Source organism: Hylobates moloch, unplaced genomic scaffold (assembly GCF_009828535.3).
Source record: "Hylobates moloch isolate HMO894 unplaced genomic scaffold, HMol_V3 SCAFFOLD_15, whole genome shotgun sequence".
NCBI classification, from domain to species: domain Eukaryota; kingdom Metazoa; phylum Chordata; class Mammalia; order Primates; family Hylobatidae; genus Hylobates; species Hylobates moloch.
Genome location: NW_026652290.1, coordinates 93,423,377 through 93,440,367, shown reverse-complemented (window position 1 = coordinate 93,440,367; position 16,991 = coordinate 93,423,377). Strand labels below are relative to the sequence as shown.

At 49.2% G+C, this 16,991-nt stretch overlaps 2 protein-coding genes across 2 annotated transcripts in view; one reads left to right on the top strand and one right to left on the bottom strand.

The window, feature by feature from the left end:
• LONP1 (lon peptidase 1, mitochondrial) overlaps window positions 1-3,259 on the bottom strand; it is a 33,589-nt gene extending 30,330 nt beyond the window's left edge. The window contains exon 1 of the mRNA XM_032177209.2: window positions 2,810-3,259. Coding sequence (XP_032033100.2) covers window positions 2,810-3,247 — 438 coding nt within the window. The 5' untranslated portion in view covers window positions 3,248-3,259. The remainder of the gene's footprint in view (window positions 1-2,809) is intronic.
• A 487-nt stretch (window positions 3,260-3,746) lies between these two features.
• CATSPERD (cation channel sperm associated auxiliary subunit delta) overlaps window positions 3,747-16,991 on the top strand; it is a 57,173-nt gene continuing 43,928 nt past the window's right edge. The window contains exons 1-5 of the mRNA XM_058428126.1: window positions 3,747-3,922; window positions 7,596-7,650; window positions 10,192-10,268; window positions 12,835-12,907; window positions 16,076-16,190. Of these exons, the coding sequence (XP_058284109.1) occupies window positions 3,756-3,922; window positions 7,596-7,650; window positions 10,192-10,268; window positions 12,835-12,907; window positions 16,076-16,190 (487 nt within the window). The 5' untranslated portion in view covers window positions 3,747-3,755. The remainder of the gene's footprint in view (window positions 3,923-7,595; window positions 7,651-10,191; window positions 10,269-12,834; window positions 12,908-16,075; window positions 16,191-16,991) is intronic.

Genomic DNA, 16,991 nt, shown 5'->3' with positions numbered 1-16,991 from the left:
GCGTGAACCCGGGAGGCGGGTTCACGCCATTCTCCTGCCTCAGCCTCTCCGAGTAGCTGGGACTACAGGCGCCCACCACGACGCCCGGCTAATTTTTTTTTTGTATTTTTAGTAGAGACGGGGTTTCACCGTGGTCTCGATCTCCTGACCTCGTGATTCGCCCGCCTCGGCCTCCCAAAGTGCTGGGATTACAAGCGTGAGCCACCGCGCCCGGCCCACAAAGTTAGTTTTTAACAGAAACTATTACTTCTAACACTTATGATTTATTCTTTAATACCCACCAAAAATTAAGAGCCATTGTTCTATACTCAAAAGTCGCTAATAGGAGAGAAGCTTCTACAGCAAGTTGGCCAGACAAGTCAAGCACAAACTGAAGAGTACATCAAGCTTTGCTAACAATTTCAGAAACATTTACTGGGTCCCAAAGAAGTTGCCCCCCAATTTCCCCTCTGCCAACAGCTGATAGCTGCATCCTTGGCATCTGCCTCCTGGCCTTGGCAGGATCCATTTTTATGATTTACAACGCATCATCAACCAGAAATACAATGAAAACCACCTGCCAGTCTCCCAAATACTATCCGCAGCCACTCATTTAACCCTCCTGGCTAGCTCCATGTGGGCAGTCTGAACTCTCTTAGAAGAATCATCTCTCTGCTCAGGCACCGGGAGCAAGGGGCATCCGTCACTCTGCAGAATTGAGGGGACCAGGACTGATGAACACCATCCTGGGCCCAGAAACCTGGGAGGGTAAAGAGAACTGCCAGGGGTGAAGTCAAGGATGGGAAAAAGGCCTCCGGGGCAGAGTCCTGAAATGTCAGAAGTACACCAAAGCGGAAACAGCATCACGTTATTTCTGAGGCAGGGCCTCATTCTGTTGCCCAGGCTGCAGGGCAGTGGTGACACCATGGCTCACTGCAGCCTTGATCTCCCAGTTTCAAGTGATCCTCCTGCCTCAGCCTTCCAAGTAGCTGGGAAGACAGGTGCACACCACTGTGCCCAGCTTTTCTTTTCTTTTTCTTTTTTTTTTTTGTAGAGACAGGGTCTATGTTGACCATACTGGTTTCAAATTATGCTCCTGCCTCAGCCTCCCAAACTGCTGGGATTATATATGTGAGACACCGTGCCCAGCCCACATGGCCTCATTTAAGTCCCAGAACAACTCTAATAAGACACTAGTATGTCCAGGTCACAGAGGAGAAGATGGAAGCCAAAGGAATAACTTGCTGAAGGTTACGGAGCTAGGATAGGACCCCACAGGGTCTTGCTCTGAGGCCTGCATCAGTAATCACTACTTAACATCAAGGAAAGGCCTTGGGGCTGGGCGCAGTGACTCACACCTGCAATCCCAGCACTTTGGGAGGCTGAGGCGGCTGAATCACTTGAGGTCAGGAGTTCGAGACCAGCCTGGGCAACATGGTGAAATCCTGTCTCTTCTAAAAATAGAAAAATTAGCCAGGCATGGTGGCGGGTGCCTGTAATCCCAGCTACTCGGGGGGCTCAGGCAGGAGAATCACTTGAACCTGGGAGGTGGAGGTTGCAGTGAGCTGAAATCGCGCCACTGCACTTTAGCCTAGATGACAGAGTGCAACTTGGTCTCAAAAAAAAAAAAAAAATCTTGGAGCAGCGTTGGAGAAGCTCCCTCTGTCCCCTCTCTACTGGCTGCTGCTCCTCTGAAATGGCCTTTCCCTTCCCAACAGATCCTTGAGATTTGTTTAGAAGAGTCTGGAGGGGTGAGCGCAGAGGCTGACTCACTGTGTGACCTTGCTCCGCCAGTTAAGAGATAAGCTTCCCATAGATCCCACTTTCCACATCAGTAGTTTTTTTTAAGGGAAGGGGAGCTGGGGGAGGCGGCTTTTGGGGCCTTCCTACTCTAAAAGCTCAAGTTCCTTACACTCACTGCTTTCTCTCTATTACATCATCCTGCTCCCTCCCCACCCCCCAAGGCTCTTAATCTGAAATGATCTAATTTCTACCACCGGAATGACTTGTTCACTACAGTATTCTCAGCACTTGCTACGTGGTAGGAGGTCAAGAACACACTGAATAACCCACCCCTTCCCACCCTCCTAAGCCTCCTGTCCCATCCATGCTCTACTATTTCTCGTAATTATTGCCTTCTAATACAATATCGTTACTAAACATCTTTATTGCCTATCTCATCCTGCCAGAATGTAAGCTCTAAGGCAGATTTTTTTTTTAAGAGACAAGGTCTCGCCATGTTGACCGGGCTGGACTCCAGAGTTCGAACAATCCTTCCACCTCAGCCGCCAGAGTAGCTGGGAGTACAGCGCGCGCCACCATGCCCAGCTTCAAAGGCAGAAATTTTTGTCTGTTTTGTTCACTGCCATATCCCCAGAACCTAGAACACTCTCTGGCAAATAATAAACAATCAAGAAGTATTTGTCTACGAAAGGAATGAATTCTGATCCCAGTGAGGCTCATAAACAGACGGCAAAGCGCCTGGGGCGAGGAGGTATTACAAAACTCGTGCCAAGTAAGCAGAAAACCAACAGCGCCGTAACACTACTCAGGTCCCTCCCGGCCCCGGATTTCTGTGACCGGGGTTCTAAGTGGATAATCCTAGGCTCATCGGGTTCAACTCCTCTCATCTAACGGATCCTAAGAAATCCGAAAGGGAGAGGACTTTGGCTCAAGGTTTCCAAGCTAGTGGTGAGCAGACAAGGATTCGAACTGCACCCTTTGAGAAACTTCATGTCTGAAAAAGTTGCGAAACGCGAGGGCGCTCAAGTGATCCCACGGTTCAGCCCGCTGCTTGCTGAGGTGGGAAACCTGAGGCCGAGGCGGGGACTCCCATTACCTCGATGATCTTGATAAAGCGCGGGAACACCGGGTTGCGGGTGATGGCGATGAGCGGCAGGTGCGGGAAAACATCGGGAATCGTCATGGGCGTGAGCGCGGTTATGACCGGGCCTTCCCCGCCGCCCGCGCTGCCCCCAGCGCCCCCAGCTCCTTCCTCCGCGCCGCCCTCGGAGGCGTCCTCGCCCCCCGAGAAAGCGCCTCCGCCGCGGCTATTCGCTTCCCAAAACCCCCGCCATTGGCCCCCAATTGCCGGGCCTCGGCCCCACAGTGCCCAAGGAGGAGAGGCGTCGCAGGTCCGCTGGCCTCGGAGCAACCACGCTCCGGCTGCAGTGGGGACCCGCCCCCCGGCGGCGGCCAGCATCGGCCGCCGCAGCGCCCAGCACCGCGCCGCTCCCCACAGCCGCACGTAGCCCGTGCTCGCCGCCATAGCCCGGCCATACTGACGGCTCACACAACTCGCGTCATTTCCGCTCGCCGCGGAACGCACGTGACGCCCGGCGCGTGCCTCGGTACCCGATGGGGGCGTGGCCCGAAACAGCCGCTTCAGGGAGCGGGGCATACGCGGAGATGAGGGGGCGGAGTTCGAGCGCCGGATCTTCTCCGCCTCTTCCGGTCTCCCGCTTTAAGTGTTGAAGGCCTTTTCCGGTCATGTGGAAGGCCGTGGACCTGCGCCAGCGCACGTAGGAAACATTGTTAGTGTTGCAAACGCAACGTTTAGGAACTCATGAGCAGCCTGTGCACACGCTTAGGTGCGCGGACGACATGCGCATGCTCAGACTCTAGACTGGCCACGGGTGGCCGGGTGCGCATACTCAGGCTCTGAGCGCGCTTTGGGGTGCGCAGATTCGGGCTTCCTGGGATTCGTCTGCGCATGCTCAAGGTTCAGGCGGAGCGCGGGGCTGCACTGCTCGGAGGCCAGCTCCCGGGACTCATTGATGCGCATGCGCAGTCTTCAGTCTGCACGTACTCGGATTGTGCAGCGACTCCCCGTGGCGGTTGAGGGGCAGTGGTGGCGGCGGAAGCCCAAGTCGAGGCTGATGTTGATGCTGGTGGCGGCTGTGACCATGTGGCTCCGACCGCTGGTCACAGCTCAGCTCTGCCGGTGGGGCTGCCAGGGCTCCTGGGGCTGGTGTGCTGCCGTGGGTCGGGAGGGTGCTGGTTCATCTTGGAGCCGAGGCCTGCTCCCCAACCTCACTGAGGCTCCCCGTTTACTCTTTTTAGGAATCGAACTTGACGCCTCGCTCACCCTAGTCCACCCCATCCTCCCAGCCCAATATTAAGCTCTCCCACCTCTTTTTTTTTTTTTTTTTTTTTTTTTTGAGACGGAGTCTCGCTCTGTCGCCCAGGCTGGAGTGCAGTGGCGCGATCTCGGCTGACTGCAAGCTCCGCCTCCTGGATTCACGCCATTCGCCTGCCTCAGCCTCCCGAGTAGCTGGGACTACAGGCGCCCGCCACCACGCCCTGCTAATTTTTTTTTGTATTTTTAGTAGAGACGGGGCTTTCACCGTATTAGCCAGGATGGTCCCGATCTCCTGACCTCGTGATCCACCTGCCTCGGCCTCCCAAAGTGCTGGGATTACAGGCGTGAGCCACCGCGCCTGGCCTAGCCCTCCCACTTCTTTTTCTTTTTGGAGCCGGAGTTTGTGCTCTGTTGCCCAGGGTGGAGTGCAGTGGCGCGATCTCTGCTCACTGCAACCCCCGCCTCCCAAAGTGCTGGGATTGCAGGCGTGAGCCACCGCGCCCAGCCTTACCCAGCACATTTTGAAATTTCAGTAAATGTTAGTGGATACTCCAGCCTGCCATGGGGACCAGTTGCTGAAACTCTGTTCCTGCCCTCAGGGAACTCCCACCTGGACTAAACTGTCACATTCAGTAGGGACCTGTGAGCTGCATTCTTAGGGTGTATGGCCTCATTTGATGTTTACAGGAAGATTCCTAATGATTCCTTAACCTTATTTATTATTATTTTTTGTACAGATGGGGTCTCACTGGCTGGGCGCAGTGGCTCACGCCTGTAATCCCAGCACTTTGAGAGGTGGAGGTGGGCAGATCACTCACTTGAGGTCAGGAGTTCCAGACCAGCCTGGCCAACATGATGAAACCCTTTCTCTACTAAAAATACAAAAATTAGCCGGGCTTGGTGGCAGGTGCCTGTAATCCCAACTACATGGGAGGCTGAGGCAGAAAAATCGCTTGAATCCAGGAGGTGGAGGTTGCAGTGAGCCGAGATCGCACTCCAGCCTGGGTGACAAAGGGAGACTCTGTCTCAAAGGAAAAAAAAAAAAACAGAGATGGGGTCTCACTGTTTTGCCCGGGCTGGTCTTGAACTCCTAGGCTCCAGTGATCCTCCTGCCTCAGCCTCCCAAAGTGTTGGGAATATAGCCATGAGCCACCTTCGCCCAGCCATATCCCTGTTTTATTTCATTTTTTTTTGTTGAGACGGAGTCTTGTTCTTGTCGCCCAGGCTGGATGGAGTACAATGTCAACGGTCTCGGCTCACTGCAACCTCCGCCTCCCAGGTTCAAGCAATTCTCCTGCCTCAGCCTCCATAGCAGTTGGGATTACAGGCGCCTGCCACCACGTGCAGCTAATTTTTTGTGTTTTTAGTAGAGACAGGGTTCCACCATGTTGCCCAGGTTGGTCTTGAACTCCTGACCTCGTGATTCACCTGCCTCGGCCTCCCAACGTGCTGGGATTACAGGCGTGAGCCACCGTGCCTGGCCAATACCCTTATTTTATAGATATGAAAGCATACCTAGGAAAATTAAAGACACACTTGCCTAACAACACTTAGCTAGTAAGTGGGGAGAAACATTTTCCAGTGAAATTTACTAGTAGGATTTGTCTCCAGGTCTGAAAAGGTGGGTTATATCCAGTTCCCTCATTTCCCCACAAAGGCTCTCAAAGAATGGTCCCTGGATCAGCAGCATCAAGATCACCGGGGAATTTATTATAATTGGTTAGAAATGCAGTTCCCTGGACCTACTGACTCGGGGACTTGGCAGTGGGACCCAGCAAACGGTGGTTTATCAAGACCCCCCCACCCCCCCAGTGATTCTGATGCATATTCAAGATTGAGCACCTCTGCTGTAAACTATATCGTCCTTCCAGTCACCACACACTCCCTAAAGGAGCCCTAAATACCTTGTTGCAGGACTTCATAATCTTCCTCAACTGGGGTCTGTGAAGGAGCCTTTAGAAATTCTTGGCCGGGCGCGGTGGCTCACGCCTGTAATCCCAGCACTTTGGGAGGCCGAGGTGGGCGGATCACGAGGTCAGGAGATCGAGACCATCCTGGCTAACACGGTGAAACCCCGTCTCTACTAAAAATACAAAAAATTAGCCGGTGTGGTGGCAGGCGCTTGTAGTCCCAGCTACTCAGGAGGCTGAGGCAGGAGAATGGCGTGAACCCGGGAGGTGGAGCTTGCAGTGAGCTGAGATCGCGCCACTGCACTCCAGCCTGGGTGACAGAGCGAGATTCTGTCTCAAAAAAAAAAAAAAAAAGAAATTCTCAGAAATCATTTCTACATTTTGTGTGTACTTATGTCTGTTTCTGGGAGAGGAGTTTCATACAAATTTCTTTTTATTTTTTGAGACGGAGGCTTGCTCTGTCGCCCAGGCTGGAGTGCAGTGGCGCAATCTCGGCTCACTGCAAGCTCTGCCTTCCAGGTTCACGCCATTCTCCGGCTTCAGCCTCCCGAGTAGCTGGGACTACAGGTGCCACCACCACGCCCAGCTGATTTTTTTGTATTTTTAGTAGAGACGGGGTTTCACTGTGTTAGCGAGGATGGTCTCGATCTCCTGACCTCGTGATTCGCCTGCCTTGGCCTCCCAAAGTGCTGGGATTACAGGCGTAAGCCACCACACCCAGCCTGTTTTTTTTTTTTTTTTTTGAGATGGAGTTTCACTCTTGTTGCCCGGGCTGGAGTGCAATGGTGTAATCTTGGCTCACCATAACCTCTGCCTCCCAGGTTCAAGCGATTCTCCTGCCTCAGCCTCCTGAGTAGCTGGGATTACAGGCATGCACCATCACATGCTAATTTTGTATATTAATAGGCTAATTTTGTATATTTAGTAGAGACAGGGTTTCTCCATGTTGCTCAGGCTGGTCTTGAACTCCCAACCTCAGGTGATCCACCCGCCTCCGCCTCCCAAAGTGCTGGGATTACAGGTGTGAGCCACCGCACCTGGCTCTAATTTTCAGATTTTCAGTAGAGATGGGGTTTCAACAAATTGGCCAGGCTGGTCTTGAACTGCTGACCTCAAGTGATCCACCTGCCTCGGCCTCCCAAAGTGCTGGGATTAAAGACATGAGCCACCATGCCCAGCCTCATCCAATTTTCTAGGGCCTCCTATAACCGGAAGAGCATCAAGAACAGATACTTGGCTGGGCGCAGTGGCTCATGCCTGTAATCCCAAAACTTCGGGAGGCAGAGGCAGGCGGATCACGAGGTCAGGAGTTCAGGACCAGCCTGGCCAATATGGTGAAACCCTATCTCTACTAAAAATATAAAAAATTAGCTGGGTGTTGTGGCGCACGCCTGTAGTCTCAGCTACTCTGGAGGCTGAGGCAGGAGAATCACTTCAATCTGGGAGGCGGAGGTTGCAGTGAGCCAAGATCGTGCCACTGCACTCCAGCCTGGGCGACAGAGTGAGACTCCGTCCCCCCAAAAAAAGAACAGATACTTTAGGGTTAAGCCTGAGGTGGCTGAGTAGGGGGAGTCATGCTAAATATTCAATAAAAATTGACAGATGGTCTTTCTTGTCACTTCTAGTGCTCGCACAGTGAGGACAGGAAAAGTGTTTAATGTCATACAGGACGTTCAAGGGGTAGGTGGCTCCACACTTAAATTCATCCTTTACTTTTATCTAAGTACAGGATCAGAGGTAGGCAGATCATGAGGTCAGGAGGGAGTTCGAGACCAGCACGGCCAACGTGGTGAAACCCCGTCTCTACTAAAAATACAAAAATTAGATGGGTGTGGTGGCGCATGCCTGTAATCCCAGCTACTTGGGAGGGCTTCTCAATACACTTCTTTGTATTTCTTGGGTGCCGGTGTTGTCAAGCATTTAAGATCATTCAGTCTTTACAATTCTTTCCCCTTTGAAGTAGGGATTAATCTTTCCCATTTCACTGAGAAACAAGTTTAGAGAGATCAAGTCATCTGAACAACACCAAGAGGAAGGAGTGGGAATAGAACTAAGATAGTCAGAGTTTTTATCGAGTGTTCTGTTTACTTCTCTCTCAGGAGATTTTATTTTTTGAGACAGGGTCTTGCCCTGTTGCCCAGGTTGGAGTGCAGTGGCGCGATCTTGGCTCACCGCAACCTCTGCCTCCCTGGCTCAAGCGATTCTCATGCCTCGCCCTCCCTAGTAGCTGGGATTACAGATGTGTACCACCATGCCCAGCTAATTTTTGTATTTTTGTAGAGACGAGGTTTTGCCATGTTGCCCAGGCTGGTCTCGAGCTCCTGGACTTAAGTAACCTACCTGGCTCAGCCTCCCAAAGTGCTAGGATTACAGACGTTCACCACTGTGCCCAGCCTTGATAGGAGATTTTAAAATGCATAGTAACAGTAGAAGCAAACCCTATTGCTTTGTTTACCTCATATAATGTCCAGGAAATGTCAGTTTACTTCATGCTTAAAATACATGAAGAAAAAATATTCTGTCAGTTCAAATTCGTTTCCTATTGACAAAATTGCATAATTTTGGCCAGGCGAGGTGGCTGATGCGTGTAATCCCAGCACTTTGGGAGGCCGAGGCGGGCGGATCCCTGAGGTCAGGAGTTCAAGACCAGCCTGGCCAATACGGTGAAACCCCGTCTGTACTAGAAATACAGAAATTAGCCTGGTATGGTGGCACGCACCTGTAATCCCAGCTATCGGGAGGCTGAGTCAGGAGAATTGCTTGAACCCAGGAGGCAGAGGTTGCAGTGAACCAAGATCGCGCCACTGCACTCCAGCCTGGGGCGACAGAGCAAGACTGTCTCAAAAAAAAAAATGCATAATTTCAAAATGGTGTCAGCATTGTGAAACAATCTTCAAGTGACTGGTTTCTAACATGTTTGATATTCATTATTCTCTGGCCTTTCAAATAACTAATCATCTGTAAACAAATAGTAACGTGTATAGGTATGAGATGTGATATGAATAATTACCCTGTTATTATTATTTTTTTTTTCTGAGATGGAGTCTTGCTCTGTCGCCCAGGCTGGAGTGCAGTGGCGCAACCTCGGCTCACTGCAACCTTCTCCTCCTGGGTTTAAGCCATTCTCCTGCCTCAGCCTCCCAAGTAGCTGGGATTACAGGCATGCGCCACCACACCCATCTAATTTTTGTATTTTTAGTAGAGACGGGGTTTCACCACGTTGGCCGTGCTGGTCTCGAACTCCCTCCTGACCTCATGATCTGCCCACCTCGGCCTCCCAAAGTGCTGGGATTACAGGGGTGAGCCACTGCGTTTGGCCTGAATTTTTTTAATTTTTAAATTATCATTTCTTTTAGGGACAGGGTCTTTCTTTGTTGCCTAGGATGTAGTGCAGTGCTGAGATCATAGCTCACTACAGCCTAAAACTCCTGGGCTCAAGCCATCCTCCTGCCTCAGGCTCCCCAGTAGTTGGGACTACAGGCATGCACTACCATGCCCAGCTAATTTTTATGTTTTTTGTAGAGATGTGGTCTTGCTATGCTGCTCAGGCTGGTCTCGAACTCCTCGCCTCAAGAAATCCTCCTGCCTCAGCCTCCCAAAGTGTTGGGATTACAGACGTGAGCCACCGCCCCTGGCCCACCCTGTGAATTAAAAAAACTGTATATTTGAACATAATTATAGATTTGTAGCAAGTTGCAAAACCAGTACAGGGAGGTCCCAAGCCCTTCCGCCAGCTTCCCCCAGCAGTCACATCTGACATGATCATAGTACAAGGTCAAAACAGGAAGATGACATTGGTACATTCCACCTATCTAATTCGGATTTCACCCTTTATGTTGATAATGGTGCGTATTAAAAATTATTTCTGGACGGATGCGGTGGCTTACGCCTCTAATCCCAGCACTTTGGGAGGCCAAGGCAGGTGGATCACAAGGTCAGGAGATGGAAACCATCCTGGCTAACACGGTGAAACCCTGTCTCTACAAAAAAAATAGAAAAAATCAGCCAGGCGTGGTGGCAGATGCCTGTAGTCCCAGCTACTCGGGAGGCTGAGGCAGGAGAATGGCGTGAACCTGGGAGGCGGAGCTTGCAGTGAGCCAAGATCGGGCAACTGCACTCCAGCCTGGGCGACACAGCAAGACTCTGTCTCGAAAAAAAAAAAATTGTTTCTATCAGCTGTTTATGGTTATTGATATTAAGATTTTGTGATTATCTCTCTAGGACCGCCTGTATTTTCAGTCTACAACAACGCGCTTGATTAAACATCCTTGCGAGAAAAATATAGCACTATATCTAGGGTAAGCGGCAATTTTATGTACTGTTACCTTCCTTTGAAATTAAAGGAATCTTCCTTTGAAATTAAAGTTACCTTCCTTTGCAATTACCTTCTTTTAGATTTGCCCTCATTCATTCGTTCAACAAACAGTAAAGAAGACGGCTCTGTCCTGTGTTGCTAGTTACTGGCCTGTAGGGAGTCCATAGTCAGGGGCTGGAATTGGAGGAAGGGAGATGAAGAGATCAGCCAGTAACTAAAATAACTGCAGTATAGTGTGGTACCACCTGTCAAAGATGCTTGGTATAAGCACTCTTGGGATGCCTCAGGGAAAAATGCCTAGGAAGTTTCCACTGGGGAGTCGACGACAAAACTGGGTTTTGAAGGATGAATAGGAGTTCACTGGGATGGTGGGAGCAACCAGATGTGTATGGGCTGAGAGCAGAGCATGCAAAGGAATGAAAACACCATGCCCAGCATGCGCGTGAGTTCGTAAGGGTAGCAGGTTAGGAAACCAGGTATGTCCACCACGCCAAGATGCTTACCCTCACCCTGAAGGTACTGGACGATGTGGGGCTGCATGTTTGTATTCAAGACATCAGTCTGGCAGCATCAAAAAGGGGACCGGAGGCCAGGTGCAGTGACTCATGCCTATAGTACCAGCACTTTGGGAGGCCAAGGCATTAGGATCGCTGGAGGATGGCTGGAAGCTGGGAATTCAAAACCAGCCTGGGAATATAGCAAGATCCCAGTGTCTACAAAAAAAAAAAAAAAAAAATACAGAAAATTAGCTGGGGGTGGGCCGGGCTTGGTGGCTCACCTCTGTAATCCCAGCACTTTGGGAGGCCGAGGTCGGGGGATCACGAGGTCAAGAGGTCGAGACCAGCCTGGCCAACATGGTGAAACCCCGTCTCTACTAAAGATACAAAAATTAGCTGGGCGTGGTGGTGCCTGCCTGTAGTCCCAGCTACTCGGGAGGCTGAGGCAACAGAATCACTTGAACCCAGGAGTCAGAGGTTGCAGTGAGCTGAGATCGCTGAGATCGCACCACTGCACTCCAGCCTGGCGGCAGAGTGAGACTCTGTCTCAAAAAAAAAAAAAAGAAAGAAAGAGAAAATTAGCTGGGGGTGGCAGTGTGCACCTGTAGTCCCAGCTACTTGGGAGGCTGAGGTAGGAGGTTTACTTGAGCACAGGAGTTCGAGGGTGCAGTAAGCCATGAGCACACCATTGTACCCTGTCTAGATGACAGAGACCGTCTCTGTCATCAGCAGTTCTTTTATAAATCAGCCATGACCAAATTTAAAACGTAATTATGGCTAGGAGGCTGAGGCAGGAGGATTCCTTGAGCCCAGGAGTTCAAAACCAGCCTGGATAACATAGCAAGACCCGTCTCTCTCTCTCTCTCTCTCTTTTTTTTTTTTTTTGAGACGGAGTCTTGTTCTGTCGCTCAGGCTGCAGTGCAGTGGCACAATCTCAGCTCACTGCAACCTCTGCCTCCTGGGTTCCAGCGATTCTCCTGCCTCAGCCTCCTAAGTAGCTGGGACTACAGGCGTGTACCACCACGCCTGGCTAATTTTTGTATTTTTAGTAAAGACAGGGTTTTTACCATGCTGGCCAGGCTGGTCTCTATCTCCTGACCTCAGGTGATCCACCCACCTGGGCCTCCCAAAGTGCTGGGATTACAGGCATGAGCCACCGCACCCGGCCATCCAACTCTCTCTCTCTTTTTTTCTTTTTTTTTAAGGCTATTATGAAAAATACCATTCATGATGGCAACAAAAAATTTAAAAGGAATAGGAATTAACTCTATTTTTTTTTTTTTTGAGACAGGGTTTTGCTTTTGTCGCCCAGGCTGGAGTGCAGTGGCGTGATCTTGGCTCACTGCAACCTCTGCCTCCCGGGGTTCAAGCGATTCTCCTGCCTCAGCCTCCCAAGTAGCTGGGATTACAGGTGCGCACCACCACGCCTGGCTAATTTTTATGTGTGCTTTTAGTAGAGATGGGGTTTCAACATATTGGCCAGGCTGGTCTCGAACTCCTGACCTCAAGTGATCTGCCTGCCTTGGCTTCCAAAGTGCTGGGATTACAGGCATGAGCCACCGCACCTGGACAACTCAGTAATTCTTATCTGTTGAAAACCAGAAAATTTATTGGGGAGTTGAGGGAGGAGATCTGGATAATGAAGTGATATACCATGTTCATGGATGGCCTTTTCCTATTTAAAAGTTTCCTATATGAAGGAACAAATTGTTTCTTTCTTATATACACATTCCTGGTCTAAAACTATTTACTTTAGTGGAACTGGAGCCATATAACTTATAAAACTGAAGTCCATCCTGCCACTCAATGTACATTTTATATAGTTTTATATTTGATGTAGTCACACATTTAAACTATTAAACTATTGTTTCTAGAAGTCAAACACCTGGACTACAGACGTTTATTTATGCAAAATAAGTAAATTATATCTAAATGACTGCTGGTTACAATACAAATTTTGTTTGAATGGAGACATTTTAGAGTACCTCTATTGTCTTTTTTCTTTCCTTGTGTGACATTATCCTAATTTAACTTATTTATTGTTTATTTCAGGAAACAAGTTTTTTTCACAACAGATAACTTTGAGACTAGTCTCCTTCCATTTACCATCCCTACATCAATGCAGGTAGTTATTTTACTGAGTGATCTAAAGGATGCTAGTATAAGTTATATTTGGGGGAAAATACAGTTCAGAGATATCAGACTGGTCTGTTTTTGTTAGTTTACAGGTTTATTTTACAATGTACCTCTTAAAGACATTAAGGGCAATTTCCAAGCCTAAAGAAGGGTTGGTTTTATTCTGCCCCTACTATCAAAATAGGCTTTTTATTCCTGAAAAAGAAAAAGAGAGTGGATGTAGGTGCTCTTCCTTACATTGGTTATATTATAAATAGATAGATGGGATGCTGTCTTAGTTTATATGCAGTAATTTCAAGACCTCCCTCGGTCAGGTACAGTGGCTCATGCCTGTAATCCCAGCACTTTAGGAGGCTGAGGCGGGCAGATCATGAGGTCAAGAGATTGAGACCATCCTGGCCAACATGGTGAAACCCCGTCTCTACTAAAAATACAAAAATTACCCGGGCGTGGCGGCATAGGCCTGTAGTCCCAGCTACTTGGGAGGTTGAGGCAGGAGAATCGCTCGAACCCAGGAGGTTGAGGTTGTAGTGGCCCGAGATCGAGCCACTGCACCCAGCCTGGGCGACAGAGGGAGACTCTGTCTTAAAAAATAATAATAATAATAATAATAAAATAAATAAATAAATAAATAATAGACAGGTGGGATGGTATCTTACTTTACATGCAGTAATTTCAAGACTCCCTCAGTCAGGTACAGTGGCTCATGCCTGTAATCCCTGCACATTGATTGGCCAAGACAGGAGGATCACTTGAGTCCAGGAGTTCAATATCAGCCTGGGCGGCTGGGCGCGGTGGCTCACGCCTGTAATCCCAGCACTTTGGGAGGCCGAGGCGGGTGGATCATGAGGCCAGGAGATCGAGACCACAGTGAAACACTGTCTCTACTAAAAATACAAAAAATTAGCTGGGCGTTGTGGCGGGCGCCTGTAGTCCCAGCTACTCGGGAGGCTGAGGCAGGAGAATGGCTTGAACCTGCGAAGCGGAGCTTGCAGTGAGCCGAGATCGTACCACTGCACTCCAGCCTGGGCAACAGAGCAAGACTCTGTCTAAAAAAAAAAAAAGACTAGCCTGGGCAACATAGGGAGAACACTGTCTTTATGAAAGAAAAAAAAAAAGAGCCCCCCCCCCCCCAAATTGTCCTAAACCAAAGCAGGAAAACCACACCCTTAGTGAATATTTGAGAAATTATACCATCGACATCTATGCTAAATAAAGTTTTGGGCTGGACATGGTGGTTCACGCCTGTAACCCCAGCACTTTAAGAGGCTGAGGTGGGCAGATTGCTTGAGCCTGGGAGTTCAAGACTAGCCAGGGCAACTCCAACTCTATATGAAATTTTGAAAAATTAGCTGGTGTGGTGGTGTGGTGGTGCATGCCTTGTTGTTCTAGCAACTCACGAGCCTGAGGTGGGAAGATTGCTTGAGCCTGGAGCTGGAGGTTGCAGTGAGCTATGATTGTGCCACTGCACTCCAGCTTGAGTGACAGCTTGAGACTCTATCTCAAAATAAATAAATAAAAATAAAGTTTTGTCAATTATCGACATACCAATATTTCTCCTAAAAGCGACACTTAACAGTTAATGCTAGTCATTCATCATTTATACTTTAGGCTTTGTCATCCAAGAAGGTTTTGTTTTGTTTGTTTGATTTTGTGGTTTTTGTTTTTTGAGATGGAGTCTCCCCCTGTCACCCAAGCTGGAGTACAGTGGCATGATCTCGGCTCATTGCAACCTCCACCTCCTGGGTTCAAGCGATTCTCCTGCCTCAGCCTCCCGAGTAGCTGGAATTATCCCAAAAATTAGCCACCAAGCCTGGCTAATTTTTTTGTTTGTTTGTTTGTTTGTTTGTTTGTTTTTTTGAGACAGAGTCTCTGTCGCCCAGGCTGGAGTGCAGGGGCGCAATCTCAGCTCAGTGCAGGCTCAGCCTCCCAGGTTAACGCCATTCTCCTGCTTCAGCCTCCCGAGTAGCTGGGACTACAGGCGCTCACCACCACACCCGGCTAATTTTTTGTATTTTTAATAGAGACAGGGTTTCACCATGTCAGCCAGGATGGAAAATGGTGTTTTGTTTTTGTTTCGTTTTTTTGTTTTGTTTTGTTTTTGCTTTTTGAGACGGAGTCTTTGTCACCCAGGCTGGAGTGCAGTGGTGCGATCTTGGCTCACTGCAACCTCTGCCTCCTGGGTTCAAGCGATTCTCGTCCCTCAGCCTCCTGAATAGCTGGGATTACAGGCATGCACCACCATGCCTGGCTAATTTTTTTGTATTTTTAGTAGAGACGGGGTTTTGTTATGTTGGCCCGCTGGTGTTGAACCCTTAACCTTGAGTGATCTGCCTGCCTTGGCTTCCTGAAGTGTTGGGATTACAGGCGTGAGCCACCAGGCTCGGCCATAAATGTTTTTTTCTTTTTCTTTTTTTTTTTCAAGACGGAGTTTCGCTCTTGTTGCCGAAGCTGTAGTGCAATGGTGCAATGTTGGCTTACTGCAACCTCCACCTCCCGGGTTCAAGCAATTCTCCTGCCTCAGCCTCCCGAGTAGCTGGGACTACAGGCACTTGCCACCATACTCAGCTAATTTTTGTATTTTTAATAGAGGCAGGGTTTCACCATGTTGGCCAGGCTGTTCTTGAAATCCTGACCTCAGGTGATAATCTGGATTACAGGCATGACCACTCCCATCCCCCCCCTCTCCTTCTTCTTTCCCTTTCTTTTTCTTTCTTTCTCTCCTTCCTTCCTTCCTTCCTTCCTTCTTTCTGTCTCTTTCTTTCTTCTCTTTCTTTCTTTCCCAGAGTTTTGCTCTTGTCACCAGGCTGGAGTGAGCCAGTCTCGGCTCACTGCAACCTCCACCTCCTAGGATCAAGCGATTCTCCTGCTTCAGCCTCTCGAGTAGCTGGGATTACAGGCGCCTGCTGCCACACCTGGCTAATTTTTGTATTTTTAGTATAGACGGGGTTTCACTATGTTGGCCAGGCTGGTCTCAAACTCCTGACCTCAGGTGATCTACCCGCCTTAGCCTCCCAAAGTGCTGGGATTACAAGCGAGGGCCACTGTGCCCGTCCATAAATGTTTTTTTTTTTCAATGCATGTCTAGAAGTCTGCGTTTCTGAATCAATGTTTGAAAAGATGCTCTCATTGATATCATCTATATGATAACTTTTAGGTCGGCGTACCAGAAGTGACATCAGCACATTTTGCTGGTTCATTATTGCTGTTAGTAGTGGATCAAAAAGTCTATATTTATGATTATGAAAATAATTCTTGGAGCATGTCTTTAGGTATGTACATTTTGTATTTTTAAATTTTGTTTGAGTGTAGTCAACATGAGAGAAGAGGGTATTAGTGTTGGAAGTATAAGCGATGCTCCTACTTGGATGTCAGCCCCAGGACGTTACTTTGTCCTTTCCAACCAAAATGAAAATTGGCCTGAGGCCCCATCCATAGACTGGGAACCTAGTGTTCCCATCATGCATTGTAGTCACAAGCCACAAAAGCTACTTGGACTGATTGAAACAAACAAGAGGCATTGGCCGGGTGCGGTGGCTCACGCTTGTGATCCCAGCAATTTGGGAGTCTGCAGTAGGCGGATCATCTGAGGTCAGGAGTTCGAGAGTAGCCTGACCAACATGGCGAAACCCGGTCTCTACCAAAAATACAAAAATTAGGCTGAGCGCGGTGGCTCACGCCTGTAATCCCAGCACTTTGGGAGGCCGAGGCGGGCGGATCATCTGAGGTCAGAAGTTTGAGACCAGCCCGACCAACATGGGGAAACCCCATCTCTACTAAAAATACAAAATTAGCCGGGCGTGGTGGTGCATGCCTGTAATCCCAGCTACTCAGGAGACTGAGGCAGGAGAATCGCTTGAACCTGGGAGGTGGAGGTTGTGGTGAGCCGAGATTGTGCCACTGCACTCCAGCCTGGGCAACAAGAGCAAAACTCTGTCTCAAAAAAAAAAAAAAAAAAAAAAAAAATTAGCTGGATGTGGTGGTGTGTGCATGTAATCCCAGTTTACTCTGGAGGCCGAGGCAGGAGGATCCCTTGAGCCCAGGAAGTGGAGGTTGCAGTGAGCTGAGATTGG